Source organism: Antechinus flavipes, chromosome 2 (genome assembly GCF_016432865.1).
Source record: "Antechinus flavipes isolate AdamAnt ecotype Samford, QLD, Australia chromosome 2, AdamAnt_v2, whole genome shotgun sequence".
Taxonomy (NCBI): domain Eukaryota; kingdom Metazoa; phylum Chordata; class Mammalia; order Dasyuromorphia; family Dasyuridae; genus Antechinus; species Antechinus flavipes.
The window spans coordinates 494075661-494100730 of NC_067399.1; the positions used below are offsets into that span (position 1 = coordinate 494075661).

The 25070-nt window shown below is 40.8% G+C and overlaps 1 protein-coding gene across 1 annotated transcript; it reads left to right on the forward strand.

Moving 5' to 3' along the window:
- The first annotated feature begins 244 nt into the window (after positions 1-244).
- CETP (cholesteryl ester transfer protein) lies at positions 245-23466 on the forward strand. The gene is made up of 16 exons (XM_051979892.1): positions 245-465; positions 1446-1560; positions 2648-2782; positions 3948-4018; positions 4463-4550; positions 5833-5902; positions 6248-6308; positions 8453-8544; positions 9887-10066; positions 14259-14309; positions 17548-17715; positions 20130-20197; positions 20902-20944; positions 21756-21825; positions 22355-22440; positions 23130-23466. The coding sequence occupies exons 1-16, from the start codon at positions 345-347 to the stop codon at positions 23202-23204; spliced, it is 1494 nt and encodes a 497-aa protein (XP_051835852.1). The 5' UTR covers positions 245-344; the 3' UTR covers positions 23205-23466.
- Positions 23467-25070: the final 1604 nt, after the last annotated feature.

A 25070-nucleotide genomic window follows, 5' to 3' on the forward strand; every position in this document is an offset into this window, starting at 1 on the left:
AGATAGGCATTCCTAGTACCCCTAAGTCCCTGATCCTCTACCAGAATCAGTGGTAGTGGGTATTTTTCTTTCTGGTTCTAGAGGCTTATCCCACACAAAAGCCCGCGGTGGGAACCTTATCTGAACTTGGGCTTTGCAGTTAGCAGGATGAGGGGCTGCCACTCTCTGGGGGATAGAGACTGACATTTTTAGGAAGTGGCCCAGCTATTAAGGAAGCCAGTCCTGCTCCCATACACACCCTGCCCCATAGGGAGGGGGGAAGTCACGTCACTCCTCCTTGCTTCGGAGCATAAGAGTCACTGGAGGCTCGGGACAACCAGCCACTCTCTCCCGGCCCAGAGACCATGCTGCTGGCTGCTCTTCTCTCGCTGGCCCTGCTGGGCACCATGGAGGCCTGCAAGGGGCGCTCCTCCTCCTCCCAGACTGGCATTGTATGTAGGATCACCAGACCAGCCGTCCTGGTGTGTAAGTTTCAATCGTGGGTCCCTCCCTGGGGGAGACTGGTGCTGTGCCCCTCTGAGCTGAGCGCCAAGGGCAGCTGCTGGGGGCACACGTGGGCTTCTCTTCCCCCGCTCAGCCAAGCCACTGCTAACATGGGAGCACTTCAAGGGTGGGTTCTAGGCACGGTGGGTCTCAAGAACATCGGTCCTCTTTAGGTTGTAGCAAAAACCCCAAATCATACCACAATAACTTTCCATTAGCCACACTTGGCTTAACCAGGCAGCTACTAAATTTCAGCTTGACTACCCCCACCTGGCCTCTGTCGCATCTCTGGTGGATGCTGTGAGTCAAGTGTATGCTCAGAACATTCAGACTCACTTGGTTACCAACCAGGGACAGGAGAACCAGCAGGGCTGACTTGCCAGGTCATTATATATCTAGTTTAGGGGATATATATGTGTGTGTGTGTGTGTGTGTGTGTGTGTGTGTGTGTGTGTGTGTGTGTGTGTGTGTGTGTGCTTTGGAGCAAGTCCATCTTCGGGGTAGCTAGATAGCCCAGGGGACAGGAGGCCTGGAATCAGGAACACTCCACCTCTTCCTAAGTTCAAGTGTGGCTCAGACACTCACTAGCTGTATGAACATGGGCAAGTCATTCAACCATGTTTGCCTCAGTTTCCTCATCTGTAAAATGAGCTGGAGAAGAAAACAGTGAACGCCTCCTGTATCTCCGCAAACAAAACTCCAAAGGGGGTCACAGAGAGCTGGGCACAACTGAAATGACTAAACAACAATCCCTGACCAAAGCCAGAGAGGCTAACCTGTGGTAAAAGTCAGATGACCAGCCTGCTGGCAAATGTAGAGGTCATTTTATGACTAGGATTAAAGATCCTCTCCCCTTGGCAACCTTCTTAACACCATAGAAGTCTATTTAACAAGGGATTTAACTGCTGATGCTTGGGGAATGCAGTAGGAAGTCTTAGGGTCCCATATGCTTTTGTTTCTAGTGAACCAAGAAACCACAAAGCTGATTCAGAAGGCATTCCAGCGGGCCACGTATCCTGACATCAAGGGAGAGAGAGTCATATTGTTCCTGGGCAGAGTCAACTATGGCCTATACAAGTGAGTCCAAGGGCCTGGAGACCAACCAGGTCATTCTTTGCTTTCTTTCCCATTTCCCATTCCGTATCATATACATTCAGGGCCAAGATGATCTTGTGGGAAAAGGACAAGCTGGACATCACTGGCCCACGATCACAATAGAGCCGGGGCACAGCCAGTTTCCCGATCCCTTTCTTCCTGCTCTCACCGAACCAGAGAAGAAGCCCCAGACGCACCATCCCATCTAGACAGAGATGTTACACTCTAAAGCCTATATTCCCTCCTGCATGAAGTCATACTCTGAAAACACGTGGGACATTTAATGGCGCCGCATAGATACATGCCATTTTTATTAGAAACTAGTGACTCATAAGTACATTCAGTGTGAGTTGCCATGATGTGATGTGATTTTGAGTTGTTAGAAAAAGGTGGATTCAGGTTCTGCCTCTGATACAGGTTGGCTGTGAGATTCTGGCTAAGTTAACCTCTACTTGTCACAGGCACCTCTCTAATTCCAGGTTATCCACCTGGGGAGAGACAATTTCCTCAAGGTGTGTCCCCTATCCCAGTGAAATTAGAGATTCGGTCTGAAAAGAATTAATAATAAGAAACATCTCAATGTTCATATATCCATATGTAAGTGTTTGATGTTTTGACTTTTATTCTTTTCTGAGCCAATTTCCCAACTCTAAAATGAGAGAAATGGGATAGGGATTATCTTGGGGGTCTTTCTTTCCTCTGACATCCCATGTTCTAAAAGCGGCTTAGTGGAGAAAGATCTGAACTCAAAGCTTAGGAAGACCTGGATTCAAGTTCTCCCTATGACTCATCTTTGTTTTATGACGCTACACAAATAAAGTTGTTATGACTATAGTAGGTGTGGCTGGCTTTGGAGGGAATTTTCCTCCAATTTCCAATGGAGGGAAGTTCCTAATACAAATGAAATTGCAGTCCCCAGTGCTTACTTGTTTTATTCTCAGGTCCCTTCAACGCCGAAATTCTGAGATTTTTGGACAAGTCTGAGTAGTGACTGAGCATGGCTGTTAAGGATTTCCACCCTGGACTCTGTTCCACCACTACTAGTTCTGACCTCTGTTCCCTTTCCTAGCATTCAGATTAGCAACCTGTCCATCAGCAGCAGTCAAGCAGAGCTGAAGAAAGATAAGAGCATTAACATTGCAATTCAAAATGTGTCCGTGATCTTCAAAGGGACCCTCCAATATGAGTACAACGGGGGATGGCTGTAAGTACTTTTTCCGAGACCTTCCTTGAGCTAGGAGATCTAGCTCCTTAAGGGCAGGGTCTGCCTTTTTGTAGCCTTAGCATGTAGCACTGAGCCTGGCACATAGTAAACGCTTAATAAATATTTATTGATTGACTGAGTTCCAACTTGCAACATGAGATTGAGCAAGGCATTTCTCTCCTATAGGCCTCAGTTTTTTTCATCTGTAAATTGGGGGTATTGGTCTAGATTTTCTCCTGGGTACCTTCCTTCTCTGAAGGCCTGTTGTTCCATCATCCCATATACCTTCGAGCAAATACTTCACAGAAAAGCATTTCTAGCTCAGCTGTCAGTTGCACATTTCTTTCCCTCTCTAGGTCCCCAGTTTTCCCAGGTAATGTTTGAAGCTTCTTTGCAGGTATTCATTTTCCAACAATTCATTATATCAAGTCCCACTAGCATAGAAAAATATAGATGAAAATAAATTATATTACTCGAAAATTCAGACTTAAAGGATTTTGGGGAAAGATTCCTGGCTATATTTGGGAATTCCAGAACTTGGGACAAACTCAGAGTACAGGGGATTCACTCCAAGGCAAACGCATACTGCTTTTGCCTTTGCTTCCTGGTGCCCTGTATAACATGATTCCCAAACCAGGTGGTAGGAAGGTAGTCTGCTCCAGCTGGATACAGATTATGTTTGTAGGATTCAGACCTTTGAGGTGTGTGTGTGTGTGTGTGTGTGTGTGTGTGTGTGTGTGTGTGTGCATTTACTTCCTCCCCATACAGCCTCAGGGAAGAAGTACCCTCTCTGATGTTGGTAACCTGGCACAAAGCCCTAGACACTCTATGTTACTTATACCTCTGCAAGGACCTAATGTGATTTCTGATTGATCTGTTCTGGAGTCCCTGTACCTTGCTAAGTGTTGCGAACTTGGCAGGTCCCCCATTCCTTGGGCCCCATGTTTTATTTCCTATTTTATAATAGGAGTTTGTGGGGACTTAAGAGTTTGTTATGTAGCATTTTTTCCTGCCAGGAATACTTAGTATGCCATGGTGAAGGAGGCTGTTTATAGAGACAGATCCCTAGGTTCTTTAAGGTGAGAAGGGCTGAGTCTTTGGGTTCCATGGAGCCAGAGAAGTATATTTTAGTATCTTAACTTTCCTTATTAATCTTCCTTGTTAGATTGGCAGTTCATCGGTCTGTTGACTTTAAAATTGACACTTCCCTTGACCTCCAGATCAATACCCAGCTGGGTAAGTCAGTCACAAGGGCCTTGTGACTTGAGCCCTGCCCCTCTCCCATGACCCTGGACTTGGCATCTGGGATTTACTCAGCCCCGGGAGCCTGAAGCAGCTACTTGGGGGTGAACCTGGGACTGGGACCCTGGGCTCTGTCTTCCACTCTATCCCTCGTCACCCCTTCTGGGACTTTAATTTCCTTTCAGATAGAAATAAGATCTAACTTGATCACAGTGTTGTGACTCAAATCGGGAACACACGGAGGAATCACACTGTGGCCACAAAGGATCGGTTCTTCCTTTGCACTCTCCCCCGTTGCCATCCTAGAGGGGAAGGCGGCTCCCCCCAAACCACCCACGACCCATCGCCCAGTGGGTGTGCTGCCGTGGCCTAGGTGGTAATTTGGCTCCCTCTGCTGGCTTTGGCTGCTTATAACTGGGGCTTATTTTTGGAGAGCAGCTTGCGACGGAGGGCGCGTGCAGGCGGACACCTCGGACTGCTTCTTGTCTTTCCACAAGCTGCACCTGAGTCTTCATGGAGAAAAGCAGTAAGTGCGCCTCTGACTTCAGGAATCGGCCCTGAAATTCTATGTCCGGAGGTCCCTTCCTGCTCCGATATCCTGTGTCCTGAGGTCCCCCTCGGCCCTGATGTTCTGGGTGCAGAGGTCCCTCCCCACTTTTGTTTTCTAAAAATAAATAAATAAAATTATACATGTGTGTGTGTGACCCATGTAGACATGGCGTACATCAGTCCCCAACTGCATGCAGACACACACACACAGCTGTAGACCCGTGTTACAAGCATGTAATGTATGAAAGCTTGTGATTGCACATAGATGGAGCTCTTTAGGATTGGGGACCCAGTGTGTTAAAGTGAAAGAACACTGGCTTTGAAGTGAAAGTCTCTGCCACATGTAACCTGTATAATCTTGGGCAATCACCAGCTCTCTGAAACTGTTTCCTTATCTGAAAAGTGAGGAAGCTAGACTAGATGGTCTCAAGGACCCTTTCTAGCTCTGAATCCATGATCTTTATATAGGATTTATAACCAGTGGAAGAGCTGTAATCAGGAATTCTGGCTTCTAGGGGAAATTCAGATGAAGAAGGTTGGGAAAGGGCTTGTGAATTCTTTTCCTCTTCAGATTCCTTTGATGAGAGTTATAGGCTGCATAAGCAAAAAGAAAAAAAAATCCCTTTTCCTGCTGTTATTCCTTGTTCTTTCATGTCCTTTCTCCTTAATTGAACAACTCTGAAGCCCTTATGTTACTCTGCCTTTCCTTCCATTGTGCCCTTTGGAATGCTGGTTTCATTGATAACAATCAGCCCTTTACATTTCTTCCTACACTCTTTTGTGCATACCTAGCTTCCCCAAGAAGACATGCATGTCTGACTACTCTTCCTACATTAGTACTATTTTATCCTTCCTCAAGGTCCCTGACACAGTGGATCAGAAGGAGGAAGAATAAATATAGCTCTTGTTTTTTTCCTAATAGGTTAATTTCTTCCTTCTACAGATTTACTCCATCTCTCTATCTATAATTCTACCCACATACTGGTAGTTATTACTTAACTGCTTCCCTTGATATTCCTACCAAATTTCTACCACTAGTGATCCTTAGCTCTGAATAACCTTTCTCTTTAACACTAAGGGTATTGGTGGAGGACCTCTAAATGAGGCTGGACTCCACATTGTATGTAGTATGGAGGAATATTTCTTTAGTCTTTGGATCAAAGCCCTATTTAAGTTATGACTTTGACCAAAAGCATAACTGGAGGATTTCCCTTTTATCATGAGCAAACTAAAACCAGATGCTTTTCTACCTCCAACAGACCAGGCTGGATTGAACAGCTCTTTACAGACTTCATCTCTTTCACCCTGAAACTGATCCTGAAAGGGCAGGTAAGAAGTTTTCCATAGTGGTAAGATGATCCTTCACCAGGTTATATCCTCTTCTGAACTGACCCTAGAGAATAAGCTACAGAGTAATAACAGGTGATTCAGGCCATTTGAAAAGGGGCCACAAAGCAGCTTCCTAGATGACTGACTACAGATTCCATTAACCTCTGAAGAAATATGGCTCGATCCATATCTCATTACTGGGTAGTGGAGGTATATAATGGGCTGAGATTTAGAAGAGAGGAAGGATTCAGCTAGCTATAATGCCATCAAGAGAGTTGAAAAAAGCCCTTTGTCTAGTCTGTACCCCCTACATCTCCCTTTCTGCATTTGTCTCTCACTCCTCAGGTGTGTAAGGAAATCAGTGTTCTTGCCAACATCATGGCCAATTTTGTCCAGGATAAAGCAGGTAAAATATGGCCTCTTTTAAATCCTGCATCTGTTTTCCCTTTGACCTCTTGCATCTCCATCCTTCATAAATAATTAATCATCTGAGCTAGGCAATAGTGAAACATTGGGTCCACCTGAATAATTAGATCCAGGGAAGAGTTATTTTTGGGTCCTTATCAATATTATAAGAGGATGCCAAAGGAGTGTCCCAGGGGTTTGTGCCAGTTAGCCCAACTAATGGGTCAAAGGATGGTGCTCATGCCATCTAAGAGTTACCTGGAAGGTCTAAGTGACTGTACCTCTGAACCATAGAGAAAGCAGTTTAATTGTTGTAATAGTAGAGGGAAAAGGAGGAACAGTGATAATTTTTAGTATTTTGTAGGAAATAAGGCAGACAGAAATCAAGTGGGTTACCTAAAGTCACAGTTAGCAAGTATCTGAGGCTAGATTTGAACTCAGCTTTTCCTCATTCCAGATTTAGTACTCTATCCACTCAGCACTCAACTTAACTATAAGTTGAATGGATTTCTGCTTCTATCCTCTGCTCAAAAGTTTGGGGACTTACAGATAGGGTTGTAGCTAAGAGAAATTATACTTGGGGCAAATTCAGTAGTGGGACCAGGGAAAGGAGATTGTAGGATAGAAGACAGCCTGCTAGGGAAGAAGTGGCTACAGTGATACACAACACATCCAACAAGGTGGTGGGAGTATCCAGAACAGATGCACTGCTAGGAAGGAATAGCTTCTCCCCCAGAGAGTCTTGAAAGGCATTGTGCCTTCTACCTCTAGGGAAAGCACAAGGCAAAGAACAGGGATTCTAGTTTGGAAGGAACCATAAAAGCATGCCCATTCATAAAAAAGCATATCCTTTACCCTACATTGTTGCTTGTGGGGAAAGCTCCACCTGCCTCATGCTCATGTGGCTCTGATTCCAGAAAGTGCTCTTTCTTGCACTGAAAATTCTTATTCAAATTAAGTCAGTGAGTGACACCAAATATACGTAGCCATATAGTATCCTAGAAACTATAGGTGGCTATAAAAGAATATGTGTCCATGTCTAGTGAGGAAGTACAAGAATTACTGAAGGATCAATGTAGGATATGTAATATGTGAGAGGCACAGATAATAAAAACTATAGAAGGTCAGAAGAGATACCTGCAGGCCAAGATGTTCAAGAAAAACTGTACGAATTGAACTAGACCTTTCTTGTTATTGTTAATAACAATAGCAAATATTGGTGAGAGATCTCTTCTGTTACCAGCTCTATTAAGGGCTGCTAAGACTGCCTGGATGATTAGTAAAAAAGTACATAACTCTCTTAAGCCTTATTTTAATTCTCCATAAAATAGATTAGATGACCTTTTCCAGGTCTTGATCATTGATCCTTAGTATAAGATATAGTACCTTCCCTCAAAGGAGGAAAATTAACTTATAAAATAAAACAGATGTCTTTGGTCAGTTTTCACTGAAGGATACACACTCTAAATGCTTCAGGAATCCAGAGACAAGAGAGATCAGTGAGAAATAAAACAAAGGGAGACTTCATAGAAAAGGGAAAACATAAACTTGATCTTGAGTGGACTTAAAAAGAAAAAATAGATGAAGACATTTTCTTCCCCCTTCTCCCTAAGTGGATTTTGGTAAAGTAAAGTACAGAGTGTGAAGAGGGAAAGAATCAAATAGGACCCCAAGATTCTGAGCCTGAATGACTGGAAGAATGTAGTACCATGGACAAGGACTGGGAGGTTTGCAGGGAGACTTAAAGAGAAGGAAAATCCACACAGATCATGGCCACACCCTCTTTAATCACTGGGAAAAGTTCAGGCAATGCAACTCCTCCCCTCCCCTCAATCAAATGTCCCTTTGCATTTGAGAAACAGGACCTGACCTGGATCCATTTTGTAGAGACAGGAAGAAAGGGAATAAAGATCATACCTAAAACCAGAGAAAAGAGGTCATTTTTCTCTCTAAATCAGAATTGAAATAGCAATAGAATCTTGGCATCTTTAGACTAAGTTTCGAAATCCCATAGTCCTGCTCTCTCTCCATGCAAGTCTATGTAATGGCTGGGGTGGAGGTAAACAAATAGTCTCAGTACATAAGAAAATGTCAAGGCAATTAGGATTCTTAAACTAGCTCCTTTTTTTTTTTTTTTCCTTTCAGCTAACTTCCTCACAGACGGAGACATTGGTGTGGATATCTCCCTGACTACATCCCCAATAATCAAAGACAGCTACCTGGAGTCACATCACAAGGTTGGAATGAGACAGGAAAGGCATTTAGAGGTGTGGCTTCTGGAGGTGCTGGGCCTAGGATAAGCCTGAATTCTTTATTCTTTCCTCAGTCCCATCATCGTGATTCTGAATTACTGCTGGATAGCTCAAACAAATAGCATCCAGGGAAAGAATTGGGTTTGATGGAAAGAGCACTACTTTTGGAATCAGACAACTTGGATTCCAATCCTATTACTGCAATTTACTATACATGAGACTTTAGGCAGTTCATTTGATTTCTCTAGTCCTCAATTATAGAATGAGCTAGAATAGATTATCTTTAAGGTGCTTTCCAAATCTAAATCCTATGATAGGCAACCTAGTCTCCTTCCCATGGGACCCAATTTGTTTCACTCTCAGTAGGACTTTTTCCCAATGTGTGTTTTGGAGATCAATAATTTTTCTCTTGGAAACAGCTGTCCCAATTCTTACTGTAGCCCCTGCCCTATTTGTCTCCTTACCATCACCACTGAATTAAGGCAGAGGTGAAATTTCATCTCAAAGTCAAATCCAACCATCTGACTAGCCATACTAACATGAGAAAGCTAGCAATAGGGAGAAGCTAGCAAAGGAACAAATTTAGGTTGGTGGTGAGTAAAAGCATCCTAACAATGAGAATTTTCCCAAAGTTAATAAGGCTGCCTCAGAAGTGATGGGTGAGGACCTCATTAAAAGTCTTAAGCAGAGATTGAATAACTGTGTAATGGGTGTGCTGTGGAAAGGATTTTTTTTATGAATTATGGGTTGGACAAAATGACTGCTGAGGTCTTTTCTAGCTCCAAAATTCTGACTATACGGATCTCTTTTTTGGAGGATGCTACTTAATTTTGAGGTTTGGGGATACATAACAATATTTGAGCAAGGCAGTGAATTACTCTTTCTAATTTTCCCTGTCTTCTTTGAGCTGATCATAAGATCATATATTTAGTGCTGGAAGGAACTTCAGGGGTCATCTAGTCCACTGTCCCTACCCATTTTATAGATGACAAAACTGAAGATCAGAGAGGTAAAGCAGCTTACCCACAGTCACAAGGTAGTAAATTAGCAGTAGGTTTGAACCAAGAACTTTCGAATCTAGATCTTTTTCACTGCTGAACAGTGAAAAGGGCCATGTGGCTGATATTGCAACCAATCTTGATTATTTGCATGCGGAATGGCTGATGTTAGCCATCTGCTAAGGGGATCTCAATGACATGCTGAAGGACAGGGAGAATTAGCATTGTCCACAGTTAATATGAAGACTAGTGAATCTACCAAACAGTAGGCAAAACATGACAAAATAAAGTTTTGGAATACTCTTACTTTCCTCTGATTTTTCTTTTAGGGTTTCCTGACTTACAAGAACCAATCCTCAGGCTTTCAAGACTCCAGCTACACCCCAAACATCCTGGGTGACTCCCGCATGCTGTACTTTTGGTTTTCTGAAAAAGTCTTAAGCTCCCTGGCTAAGGCTGCCTTCCTGGACAAGAGACTAATGTTGACCCTGACAGGCAATGACTTCAAGGTCAGAAAAGATGGGCTTTTGTGTCTGAGGGAAAGTGTAATACCCATCTATAGCTGGGTTGAGAGAGATAGGTGTGGAAAAACTTACAGGCACTTAATTTATTTCAGATAGAATATTTGGATAGAATAATTCTAGAATCACAGAATCTCAGAGTTGGAAAGGACTTTCTAGTCTTAGAAAAGTCTTAGAAAAGACATGTAGTCTAGATTTAGGTGCCAAAAAAACCAAACTTCACAAATGGCTAGAGAGGAGTTTGTCTGAAAAAAAGATCTGGAAGTTTTAGTGAAATACAAATTCAATAGAAATTGACAGGGTGACATAGCAGCCAAAAAAGTGCATACTGATGCAATGTTGGACTGCAAAGAAAGCGTAATATTCATAATATTCAGAACCAATGAAGTCAAAATGCTTCTATACTCTTCAGTAGTAGATGTAGGAATAGAAATAGAAGTAGTTGTAGTAGTAGTAATAATAGTAGTGGTGATGATGGTCATGGTGGTAGTATTAATAGTGGCAGTAGTGGTAAGAGTAGCAGTAATGGTAGTAGCAGTAGTAGTTGTGGTAGTGATAGGGGTAATAGTGGTGGTAGTAGTGCTGATAATGGTAATAGTAGCAGTAGCAACAGTAGCCACAACTAGCATTTATAAATATTATATCACTTTTCCTCACAACAGCCCTAGTAGATAAGTATTTAACATTATCCTGTTTGCAGATGAGGAAACTGAGGCAGACAGAGGTCGTGTTTTGCCCAGAATCATAAAACTAATCTGTGCCTAAGACTAAATTTGAACTTAGATCTTCTTGACCACAGATCCAGTACTCTATTTATTCCATTGGTAGACTACATCTCAAATATTTTGGCCAGTTCTGATCACAGTATTTTAAAAAGGACATTGAGAACCTAGAAAGGAGCTAGAGGAGGGCAATGGGGATGATAAAAGGTCATATGAAGATTGGTTGAAGGAATGGTAAGGAAGTATAATCTGGAAAAAAGAAGGCTTAGGGCAGGGCATAATTAGACCTTTCCTGAAGTGGAGTGAGCTGTACTTGGAGGTAGTGTGTTCCCTCTCAGATGAAGTTTCCAAGCAAAAGCTGAATAACCCTTGCTGGATCATCTGCTGCTGAAGATGGGTTGGACTAGGTGATTTTGGAAAACTCTTAAAACTCCAATTTGGTGTTTCTGTGATTAAGGTTCTAGCCTATTCACAAGTCAATGAGTTGCTAAATGTTTCCAGTTATTTCCCTTTCCAAATTCTTCACAAAAAATTCCTCTTCTGTCTTTGATTTTATAGATGGGGTTCCAGGACACCAATTACAAAGTTTGTTGAAATCTATAATGTCCGCTAAGATCAATAACCTTCTCTTACCCAGCGCTTCCAAAACACTTTTCCTTCCATTGTCTCATGTGATTCTCAATACAGCCCTGAAAAGAAGGCAGAACAAGAATTAGTGAATGTATTTTACAGGTGATGAAACTGAGGCACAGAAGTTGACTGATTAGAATTCAGATTTCTGACTTCTAGTTCTAGGTTCTTTCCATTTCTAGGAAGCAAAGCTTTGCAGAAAGAGCACTGGATCTGTCATTAGAAAAGCTCTATGTTCAAAACCTGGCTTGGACATTTAAATAGCTGAGTGGCTTTGGACAAGTTCCTTCACTACTCTATTTTTGCATTACTTTGTTTGTAATCACACATTTCTAATCCCTCAAGAGATTATGAAGAAAGCATTTTGAAAGTCTTGAAGAGCTAGAGAAAAATTAATTGTTAATAGTACTATTAGCTAATTGAGTTAATAAGACAATGTACCATGAACTCTCTCTTCTCCCTTATCTCTAGGCTTCAATCTAATAATATATTATCCCCTTCTCACTTAATTCTTCTGTGGTCCAATCTCAGGTTGAAGAGGTAGCCCTTCACCTTGCCAATCCAACCCTTGTACTTGTGCCCTTAATCCCTATTTTTTCCAGGAGCTTTCCTCTTTCTATCTTTCCTTCTCCAGTCCTAATTTTCAGTCTCTTTTTATCTACTGCCTCTTTCCCTATTGTTTATAAAGATGCTTCCGTAACCCCATAAAGCACCTTTTATATGACCTAACTATCCTCCCAAACCCCCATCCTGCACTTCTCTTCCCTTTTATATCCAGACTCATAGAAAAAAAGCTTCCTAAAGTCATTGCCTCCACTTTTTCGCACCTCCCACTCCTAAGTCCCTTGCAATCTGCCTTCCCTCCCCACCATTCAGCTGAAACCATTCTCTTCAAGGTTACCAAATATCTATTAATTGCTGGATTCAATAGCAACATTTGATTGCTATTGATTATCTCCTCCTCCTGAACATGTTTTCTTTCTGGTTTTCATACTACAGCTTGCCTCTACCTGTCTGACATTTCCTTCTCAGATTCCTTTGTCATCATCTCATTCTCCATTATACCCTCCTACACACTATATATGGGTGATTCTAGTTTTCTGTCTTGAGTCCTCTTCTCTTCTTTCTCTACACACTCTTGGAAGAATATTATCTGCTCTCACTAATCCAACTATCTTCCATGCAGACAACTTCCATATATATGATGGTAGCCAGCTCCAGTTACTTTCCTGAATTTTAATCCCATATCACCAACTGTCTATTGGATATCTCTAATTGGGCATATCATAGGCAACTCAAACTCAAAATTAAAATTCTAATGTTGGTGTCTTTTGCACTGACTGTCCCCTATTACTAGAATGCACTCCATCTTTGGACCTCTATATCAGGAAGACGCTAGCTTCTTTCAAAATTCAGCTTAAATTCCTCTTCTTATAGGAAGCCTCTTTTGATCCTCCAAGTTGCTAGTGCCCTACTTCCTAAGAAGTCATTTAATATATATTTTTGTTTTGTTTCTCTCTCTCTCTTCTTTTCCCACATACACACACACACACACACGTGTGTACATCAACACATACATATATGGTCTCCTTATTTACATACACATACATATACAGAGAGAGAGAAAGTTTTCCCCAAAACAATGTAAGTTCTTTGAGGGCCGAACTCCATATATATTTTGTTCTTATTTTCTAAACATATATTTTTTTCCCTAATAGAATATAAACTCCATGAAGACAGAAATTGTTTCATTTTTTTCTTTGTATCCCCAGTTCCTAGCACAGTGCCTGGTAAATACAAAATACTTAATAAGTGCTTTTTGAATGAGTAAATGAATATGTTAGTAGTAGAAGTCAGCCACTGGGCATCAGAAGATTTTGGAGTAGGACTGAATCTTTGAGATTACATAGTCTAATCCTGCTATTCATTTTACTGATGAAGAAACCAGAGACAACAGTTATCTTTCTCAAAGTCATATTGTTATTGTAATTGCCAAAAAAAAAACAGGATTCAAACTTCTGACTCCAAATAAATCAAGTAACAAGCATTTATTAAGCTCCTGCTATATGTCAGGCACCATGCTAGGGATGGAGATACAAAGACAAAAATGAATCAGTCTCTGCCTTCATGGAACTTACATTCTATTGGGGGAAACAATGTAAATTTAAAAAATGAATACAAATTATATGTTGTTTTGCCCTCAAGAAACTTACCATATATTTTGTGAGTGAAATAACATATACAAATGCACATATGTATTTCTAAAATGAATACAAGGTAATTTGGGATAGTGCCTTAGGATCCAAGAAGATAAGGAAAGGTTTATAAGGGAACAGGTTTTTGTACTGAGCTTTGAAGTAAAATAGGAATTCTAAGAGGTCGAGGGAGAGAATGCATTCCAGGCAAAGACACAAAAATGAGTTATCAAATGTCACGTGTTAGAATCAGCAAGCAAGCCAAACAGAGCATGGAAAGGGAAGCAATACATATGTTCTGAAACAGATGTTGTTGGGGTTTTTTCCCCCTACTACAACATGCTCAAGTTATTCCTGCTTAAGAGTTTCTAAACTTATTCTGATCTGGATTGAAAGTTGAGGTAGATTAAAAGAGGCAATAGAGTTACAAGGGATAAGATCCCTATCATCTCTGTTTCATAGAATGTCAGAACTAGAAGGAATCTTAAAGATCATCTGACTAGGAAATTCTCTCATTTTCCAAATAAGAATAGTGAAATCTAGAGCAAGTAGCTCCTTACAATCCCTCTTTTCATCAGACTGATTTCCTTCCCAAGTCATCTCTTCCCATTCACATTCTGGTCTATTTTGTAGGCATTGCTGGAGAACAAAGGCCTGGATACCACTCAGGATATTTTGCAGGAGGTAATTTTACTATTTGATGGGATGTGTTTGATAAATTCAGTGGGTGGGAAGTGGGGGAGATGGAGATTTTTCAGACCATGTCAGACCTCTCAATCTGGGCATGCTATAGAAACTCCCTTAATTTCCTAATTCAATGATAGGACTGAGCCTAGGGAAAACCTATTCCATAGAGTTGAAAGAGGGTCCTAAAGCCTCAGATCCTCCCCTACAGGGTTTGTGTGGCTGGATTGCTTACCATCTTTCAAAGTCAGGTGAAATTACTTTGGGCTTAAAACTCTTTAACCTACCATCCACATTTCTAGTGCAAGGAACGAGCATTTTTTTTTTCAGCATCTTGAACACAGTGTTAGTTAGTCAGTCATTGGGAAATGCAGATATCCAAATGATACATAATCCTAGCCATTTCTATTTAGTTTTGGCTATATTTGGAATTTTCCTTTGGCTATTCATCTACCCTTCTAATTCTGAGCAACTGAAGTTACTTATAAGCCCACTGATAAAGAGGCAGGAATATGATAGAAAATTGAACCTTCTTGGGGAGGAGAGAAGGGAAAGTATTGGCAAAAACAGAATTCAGTAAAGTCAAAAATCCAACTGTAGATCATTAAGAATTTGTTGTTCAATTATTTTTGACTCTTTTTGGAACCATTTTGGAGGTTTTCTTGGCTAGTACACTAAAGTAGTTTGTCATTTTCTTCTCTTTGACAGATGAGGAAACCAAGGCAAGATTAAATAATTTGCTCAAAAGTCACAAAGATAGTATATATCTGAGGTCACATTTGAACTCAGGTCTTTCTGACTCCAAGCGCCATACTCTATCCTCCATGCCTCTAACTGTCTCTGATTGAGAATCAGCAATCTTGTTAGTAGTGGGTGTCTGCCCAATCCTGAACAGCTTGTGCAGAGGCATCCAGGAAGCTAATTAGCTAACTGCCTTTCCTAGGGCAAACCCTGCCAAGTACACCCACATCTTTGGAACCCAATCCACAGTCATTTGAAAACAATATTTCCCTGGAACTAGGGGTCTTTAAGGGTTCAGAGTACATGGTAGTCAAACTTTTTTCTTTAATCATTTATATTTTTAATTTCTTTTTTTAATTAGCAAAAATCTATTTTCTCTCCTTGCCACCTCCTCTCTTCATTGGGGAAAAAAAAAAAGACATGGAAAACAAGACACTTGTAACAACTGTGCATAGTGAAGCAAAATAAATTCCTGCATTGGCCATGTTATGATCATTATGATCAGATGATTAAGCCAATGAGTCAGAGCCCAGGGCTGAGAAGGCTTAAATCATGAATCCTATCCCTAACCCTATCCATATATACCCCTTAAGGTTTGAAGTTTATTTTGTATGCATTATTTCTTTTGAGGTAACAAGTCTAAAAGGGATAGGATTCATGATTTAAGCCTTCTCAGCCCTGGGCTCTGACTCATTGGCTTAATCATCTGATCATATCCCCTAAGCTATACCTAGGGATGGGATGCTTGATGCTTTAAAGCATCACTGACATTTGGGGGTGATATATTCCTATCATGTGGTTTCCCTCTATGCAGGGAAGGAAAAAGAAGGAAGATACCAGGTCCCTGGTAGGTCAGTGTTGGAATAAGGAGCACATGTATGATAAAGAGATGCTGCTTATTCATATTGGATGCAACCTCAGGCATAGAGAAAATAGAGTCAGCTCCTGGGCTACTTAGGAGCAAGTGGGAGGCAAGGGTGTAGTCCTCTTGACCATTTTTCAACCATAGAAAAAGGCTCTTTAGGACTCTGACTTCTTTGAAGGAAAGGATATACTTCTCTGAAACTCATTTTCTTTCAGGACCTCTTAGCAATTCTTCTCAGGAATAAAAGCATTCTAGAACTTTATGTCCTCCAGAGCCGTGTTCCAGGCGAGGAATGCTTCTCTGTTCCATATTCAGTCTGAAGGAAGCAGCAGCATAGCAGCTTCTTTTAGGATGGGCAGGCTGAGAATTGATTGCCCTTATCATGATTTCTAATTTCCCTCCAGTGAATCTGTCCCAAGTGCCAGAATGTCCAGCTCTGTCCCTGTGAGCTCTCTGAGTGCTGATGAGATCAGAGATATCATTGAGGCAGAACTGCTAGGGAGGTCTAGTCCTCAGTGAAGGACTATTGCCACCTCAGCAGGTGTTCTAAAAGTACACGTGTGTTAGTCAAAAAGAGGTTACTATGTACCAGGCGCTGTGCCAAGTTGTGGGGACACACATTAAAGCAAAACCAGGGTCCTACTTTCAAGGAATTCATATTTGAATGGAAAAATAATGTCAACATGGCTTCAGAAACTTACTAACTGTATAATCTGGTAAATCACTTAATGTCTATTTGTCTCAATCTCTCCATCTGTAAAATGGGGATAACAATAGCCCCTACCTTTCAGAGTTGTTACGAGGCTCAAATAAGATAATATTTGTAAAGTATTTAGAACAGTCCTGGCATATAATAGGTGCTATATAAATGCTAGCTATTATAATGATTATTATCTATACACACATAATATATACCATATGTAAACAACTTACATAACTATATAGAGTATAAATGGGAAGTAATAGCACTGGGCAAGGGTAGAGGATAAGAACAGATGAAGTGGGAGAGATACCATGAAATTCTTGCAGAAAGCTGTCAGATTTGAACTGAATCTTGAAGAATGCCAAGGAAGCTAGGATATAGAAGTAAGAAAGGAAAGCCTTTTAGACACTAGAAAAAGCCAGTGAAAAGATACAGATTTGGATGATGGAGTGCAAGAGCAGTAAGAAATCTACTCTATCAATTATGGAGTTCTTCTGGCTGTATGGAACAAGTGATAGGCAAGGTAGTCCTCTTGACCATTTTTCAACCATGGAAAAAGGCTCTTCAGAGCTCTGACTTTTTTGAAGGCAAGATTTACTTCTCTGAAACTCATTTTCTTTTAGGGGCCTCTTAGCAATTCTTCTCAAGAATAAGAGTATTCTGGAATTTTATGTCCTCCAGAGGTATGTTCCAGGGTAGGAATGCTTCTCTGTTCCATATTCAGTCTGAAAGAAGGGGTAGCGTACCAGTTCCTTCTAGGATGGGTAGACTGAGAATTGATTAGCTGTATCATGATTTCTAATTTCTAAAAACTCCTACAGAGTTCAACTAGCTGTTGCTAAACAAATGTTCTCATCTCTGCCCTGGGAGAGCAGAGTTCTGACCTCTCTGGCGTGGGGGTGGGTTGTGGGGGTTCATGTCTCTTGCAGATTTTCCAGGGTTCCTTCAGAGATTCTCAGGTGGTGGTTCGAAGTCTAGCTGCCCCCCTCATCACCTGCAAGCCAGAGGGCACCATAGTGAAGTCCTCTGTGGGTGTGGAGATCCAGCTCCTCCGCCCGGACCAGGCTTCTACTGTGACAGTATTCTCTTTTGAAGAGGTGGGTATGATACATTCTGGTCCCCAGATGTCACCAGATTATAGCCTTAGGCTTTAGGCTCTGGTTTGAGCTGCAAACATTCTTGACTCCCCTTTACAATTCTGATAATCCAGGCCTGATTCATCCTGCCCCATGTGGGTGCATGCTGTTAGCAAACATATCTTCTGTTTGCAGAGAATAACCTGGACTCTGAAGTTGCCCTTGGTATCAAGACTCTGTTCTCATCAAGTGTACCCAAGTCAAAGATTTTCTTCCTTGGCTTGTGGCCCAAGTATACATAGTATGATATAGAGAACAGGAGTCTAATCCTAGCTCTACTACTAACGAGCTGTGTGATCTGGACAAGCCCTTTCCCCTCTGATTTCTTTCTTTGTAACATGATTACCATTTTTCCCAAACTACCTTATATTTAGCTACTTAGTATAAGTTTCCAAATTACCTTATATTTAGTTACTTAGTATAAGTTTACATTTATTTATAAACACATATTTATTTACACACATACATATGTGTATATTTACATGTACATACATATTTGCACAATGTGTATATATGTAAACACATATGTATATATATACACACATATATACATACACATTTCTCTCCCAGGCCATCCTTCTATTTTTATTTTTTTAAGTACTTATTTCTTTTCTTCCCTCTTCTCTCCCTTACCCCTAATGACTGAAAAAAAAAAAAAACCTTTCCTAACCAATATGCATAGGCTAGCAAATCAAATCACTATGCTGGTCAAGTCTAAAATTGTGTCTCTTCCTGCATTTTAATTCCTCACTTCTCCAGCAGGTGGATCCAAACTGCACAGATTTATATCTGCATTTTGTTTCCCAATTCAAATGTCAGTTCCTTTCATGTTAGAATCTTTTTATTCTTTGTGTACTAGAATGCCCAGCCCTTCTTAGTGTCTGATGCTTTTTTTTGTTGTTGTTGTTCATGATAGATTGATTTCCTTTTTAAGTCTGTGGTTCTATAATCTACTTTTGCAAAGCCCTTTGCAAAAAAAAAAAAGATTATAATTGTATAAATGTTAGTTTTCGTTCTTAAATACTCAAATTTGCTTTGTATTGATTTGTTTGCATATTGTCTCCCCCATTAGATTATATATTCTTTGAGGGCAGTCTCTGTTTCTTTGTTTATTCCTAGAACTTAGCAAAGTACTTGGCACATAGTAGGCACTCAAGAAATATTTATTGAATGAGTTAATTGAGTGAAATAGATCTGTGATCTACTTGATTGGGGAGTTCCCTCCCCATAATGCAGATCATATCCCATCCACATCTGTTCATCCTTCTTTTTGAGCCTATCTTTCTTCAAGTTCATTACAAGGGATCCATCCAATGTCCCAGGCACCATAATAGTAATATTATGGTTTCTCTTACTAGAATCCTTAGTTCTATAACTTTCTTATTCACTCTCAAATATTTAATTACTTATAAGGCAACTCAAGACAACCAGGACTGGGACAAAAGTACCCATTTCATCAGAAAGGAAAGACTCAGAAGAAATCCAAAACCCCCTGTCCCCAAGCTAGTTCAGTCTATATTTTTTCTTGCACAATTATGCTTTTTGGCCACATCTTCTATGTAGCCAGCTCTGACCTGGATGTTAGGCACCTATTATGTACTAGGCACAAAAGTAAAAATGAGATAGTCCCTGCTCTGAGAGTTTGTATTCTACTTAAGGCAAAAGAGGAAAATATTTGATAAAATGAAGGATTTGGGAAAACATTCACAGGATTCCTGGGACATCCTTTTCTCTGAGTTTCTCTCTTTAGTAGGGTTTCTTAACTTGTGATTCATGAACTTTTAAAAATATAGTTTGATAACTATATTTCAGTGTAACTGGTTTCCTTTGTAATCAAACACATTTTATATGTTAAAAAAAATTATTCTGAGAAAGTGCCTATAGGCTTCTCCAGATAGCCAAAGAAACCCATCTCACAAAAATGATTCAGAACACGTTTGCTCCATACCTGAGTGATCCTGGCCAAGTCACTCCCCATCTCTGAGCTTTATCCACAATATGAGAGGTTTAGACTAAATGATGTTTAGTTCAAATGAGATAATGACATTTGACAACATTACAGGACTCTATAAATGTCAACTATTGTCACCTATGACTCAACCCTGAGATCATGAAAGAGTCAGAGGCTACTCTATATAACTCATTTTTTTTTTGTAAGGGAGGAGATAAATGAGGATTAATCTTAGAGTGAGACGAATTGGGTAGAGGGACAATGCTTGGCTCTGAAACAGCTTCAGCATCTTTCCAGAAACCTAAAAGAATGAAGGAAGCCCTAGACAAAATGTTGCTTGTGGGTCTGGAATTTGAGCTTTAGGCATCAAATGGAGGATGCAGACATAGATGGGACTTGAGTCTTTGGATTTTTTTCTCCCCAGGACGTTGTGACTGTCATTCAGGCATCCTATGAAGAGAAGAAACTGATTCTAGATCTCTCTGATTTCCAGTAAGTCCCACCTGAGTGGGGAAAGGGAGAGTAATGGAGTAGGAGATCCCTTTAATTTAATGTCCCATTCCTTTAATTAATTAACTCATTAATTAATTAATTTAAACTGAGCGCCTTCTATGCGTCCAGTGCTATGTCAGATGCTCCTTGGGACACAGGAGGAGGTATAATCCCTTCCTTAAAGGGTAAGAAAGTTGAGACATAACTTATAAGAGAACTAATAATACTCTGTGTTCTGAGTGAATGGAGTGCCTGCTTCCAGTCAGGAATATCTGATCCCAAACTTGTTTTAAATAAATTTGTGTGACCTGAAGCAAATTATTTGACTTCTAGTATTGCAAGCAACTCTCTAAGTCTAAAAGTTGAAAGAGTTGCTAACTGCTTTAGTTAAAGGAGTGGGGTATTTTCTATGCCAATGTAATGGTTACTCCAAAAAATAGGTACTTCTAAGTACCCAATAAAGGGCATAGATAGTAAAAGTTCAGCAAAGAAGTGAAGATGGTGGAAAGAAAAAATCCAAGAAGATGCTAAAATGAGAGTGTGCATGCATAATGTGTAAAAGGCTACTGATCTGACTGGAGTGGGGGGAGGAAAGGAGCAACTGGCAAGGTAAGCAGGGGTCCAGAATGTAGAGAGCCCTAAAGGGCAGAATGGAAAGCAGCGAGCCATGAAAGGTCAACACTTCTCTCCCACTGTTTTCACAGGATTCAACATAAGTCTTCCCGATCTTTCTCTACATTATCTACAGTAAGTTGACTCTGGAAGAAGACAGAAAAAAGAAAGTGCTGATATCCTCACGGCTAAAATCTAGGGAAAAGAATCAGGCACTGAGCCCAAAGGGAATTGGCTTCTTCCCCCTTTTTGTGCCCTTTTTTAATGAAACACTCAACATGACGATCTATGTTTGTGGGGAAAGTGCCATAATATATTGGAAATCAAACAGAACATGTGAGGGGTCTCCTGGCTCCATTCTAACTTGATGTTTGGCCTTGGGCAAAGTCACTTCATTCATTCATCCATCCCACTTCTGGGATGGAAAGAATTAACCCCAGCCCTATCTAAGGATTAATGAAAGAATCTGAATGTGCTTTGAAAAGTACAAGACACCTGCACAAATGGGAGATGGGGGGACAGGGAAAGGAGAGGTGTTATGGGAGAGCAACCTGCTTAAATAGAATATTGGACCTTGATTAGGAGATCTGGGTTCAAATTTCATCTCTGACATTTAATGACTGTGTGACGCTAGACAAGTTACTTCATAATAATACTTGTGAAAATCAAATGAGATAATTTATACAAAGCACTTTGCACAGTGTATAGGTGTCAGCTGCTTTTAATATATGGGGAGTAATTAAAGGAGGAGGGAAGAAGATGAGTGAGGTAAGTGATAAAAACAGGACTGGTCATTTGATAATGATAAACTGACATCCAGGCTGATGAGAAATTGTGGGGAAGAAGTATGTACATGCGGGCCTTCTCCCTTCCCTAGAAATTTGGAAGATCCATGTATCCAGATTAGTTCTATCCCCTTCTCACTTGTAATTTCTCCATTTGGCAGAGCCAAGAGTCGGTACAGGACTTCCTGAAGACCCTTACAATCATGGTGGGCATCCCTGTGATCATCTCCTGTAAGTGTTCTTGTAGAGGTTAGGAAGTTTGCACTATCAGGCCAAAGAGAAAGGCTAAGAAAGAAGTCCAGAGCCTCTAAGCTGCCTGGGACAATGAAAGGAACACTGGCCATATAGTCAGAGAACCTGGGTCGCTCTTATACACTGGTGATCACTATTGATATGACTGCTCGGATCACTTAACCTTCCCCAGCCTGTTTCCTATTTCATTTGAACAAGGCCTTGAATACTGAGGTTCCTTTTAGCTCCAGATTTATGCCCCTGTGACTCATTGCAGGAGTAGGTAAGGAACCTCTGATGAGGGAGGCACACATCTCTTGGGCTCTGAAAGGATTGTCTACTGGAGTAGCCAAGTTTGTCCTCAGGGGAATGCTCCATTCCTGAACTGTGTCCCCTAGCTCCTTCAGCCCCCCAAAATCTCGGTTTTTCTGTCTGTACAATGACACTAGTAGGTATACCTACTGTGTGCTTTCCTGTTGCTGTACATTCTAGGATTTCAAGGACCTACTACTCCCCATTCTCTCTCTAGGGCTTGAGCCAGCACTCACAACACTATTGAACAGTAAAGGCCTGGATCTCTTTGATATCATCAATCCTGAAATTATCACCAAAGAGGTGAGTAAAGAGATGGGAATCAAAGTCTCCCTGTTCTCCTCTAACTCCCATAGGCCCAGGGGATCTGATTGACTACTCATATGACAGTTCCTTGGCCCTCGCTTACTTCATCTCTAAAAGGGAGGTGAGGTGAAGAAAGGAGAATGGACACAGAAGATTCCTTCTAACTTCTAATCACATTCATCCTCTCAATGACTTTCTAGATCTCTTTGTCCCAGGGTAAGATAGTCCCAGAAAAGTACTTGGGTACTTCCCTGGCAGACTGTAGATGAAGCCATACTTTTTTTCCTCATGAGGAGTGGAGGAAAAAAGATTACCTCTCCTGAAAACTCTGAGCATCCTGATGATTTATTCAAACTATGAAGGGAATTCAATGGATTTGTGATGGTTTTATGATGCTGATTCCTAGAGGAAAGTCCCTAGTCTGTGGTGTGTGTGTGTGTGTGTGTGTGTACCTACAGAGGACTGACAGGAGGGCATGAGCAAAAACTGAAAGAGCAATGACCGGGGTCAGGACCGCAAATACATTAGACAAGTCACTTGAGGTCTCTAAGCCTCAGTTTCCTCATCTATAAAATGGGGAGGTGGGTGAGGAATGAACCAGATTGTTGTTGAAGTCCCCTTCAGATCTAAATCTTTCATTTTATGGGCTTTCTCCCTCACCACTTCTTTTTTCCTTCTCCTCTCAGGGCTATCTGGTGCTCCAGATGGACTTTGGATTCCCCCAGCATCTGCTAGAGGATTTCCTCCAAACCATTATCTAGAAGAGATCAGAAAGGGGTTGCCTGGCTAACTAAACCAAAGAGAAATTGGGGAAAGCTGCCTTAATCTTCTCTGCTATCAAAAAGGGATGATCATGAATACTTTTGCTATGGCACCTCACAGGGTTGTTGGGAGGATCAGATGAGCCCATCGATCCTAATTGCTTTATAAATCTGTAAAGCTGTTATTATTCTAATTATTCTCAGTATTCTTTGTTTGGTTCCCTCCTTGCCTGAAAGAAAATAAGAAAGAATATGAGTGGTATTTGCTGTCTTCTCATTGCCCTCCTCAAATCCTATCTCCATTCCACAAGGAAGGTAGAAGCCCTCAGAAGCTCATATCAATCAAAATGTCATTAAAGCTAATAATCAAACCATCTCTTTAGTGGGAGACTGAGGAAGACAGAGGTGACTATTTCTGTCCAAAAACCATAAGATAGTCAGACTCCCCCCCTCTCAGCCACCTCTTTGTGTTCTTTGTCCTTCATGGATTTTCTTGTGTTCCATTGTGGTTTCTGCTGTTTCATGGCACTTCCTCTCGACCCTGTTATTTCAAGATGAATGCTCTTCATTGTAAGATTTCCTTATACCTTCCCTTCTCCAGTGCTGGGGTCATATGGTAGTTACCACCATGGATTGAGGGCTTCTTACAAGTAGAGTTTGAGATTAGGACAGTGGCAGAATCCTAAAGCATAAGGGTTCTGCTATTGATTTGGTGTGATTAAGGGGATCATTTAGTACACCATGGCTTGCCAAATACATCTTCCTGAAAGATTCTAGTCATGTCACTACTTTGAGAACTGCTAGTGGTGCCCTTGAGCTAGTGGTGCCCATTTGGCATTCTCAGCTTGACACTCAAAGTCTTTTATGACCTAGCCTCAGCTTATCTAACCTTTGTATCCTTCTCACAAAGGGCCAGGTCTACTTTGGGAATATTCTCACTTCTCCTATTCATAGGATCCATACCTACCCTCTGCTCCATCAAAAATTTGGAAAATATTATATGATCTTATTTAATGTTTTGTCACTGATTTCCCACAAAGCTAAAAAAAAAAAAAAGCTTTTTTAAGGAAACAAAACAGAATACACAGCAAAGCTCATGGAAAATAAAGACATCTTCCAATGAATACCCCATCCCCAGAAGCCTGTGCAGGATCTCAATCACTCATAGTCTTGAGTTGAATGCCTAGCAGTTATTGCCTCTAGGCTACTGAGCAAGGACTACTTTAGTTCAGATAAACTCTAGGAAAGTTGTTTACAGCAGGAAGAGACCAACTCCTCAATTTACAGATGAGAAAACAAGTCAAAGCATTTCTAGTCATATGAAAAGGTGCTCTAAATCACTATTGATCAGAAAAATACAAATTAAGACAACTCTGGGATACCACTACATACCTCTCAGATTGGCTAAGATGACAGGAAAAGATAATGATGAATCTTGGAGGGGACGTGGGAAAACTAGGACACTGATATATTGTTGGTGGAGTTGTGAACTGCTTCAACCATTCTGGAAAGCAATTTGGAACTAGGTTCAAAGGGCCATCAAATTATGCATACCCTTTGATCCAGCAGTGTTCTATTAGGCTTGTATCCCAAAGAGATTTCATAAAGAAGGGAAAGCAACTCACATGTGCAAAGTTGTTTGTGGTTGCCCTTTTTGTAGTGGCAAGAAACTGGAAACTGAGTAGATGCCTATCGGTAGGAGAATGACTGAATCATGGTATATAGTATATGAATTATGGTATATGGTATATGAATGGCATGGAATATTATTGTTCTGTAAGAACAGCAGGATGATTTCAGAAAAGCCTGGAGAAACTAACATGAACTGATATCAGCTAAGTAAAATGAGCAGAACCAGGAGATCAT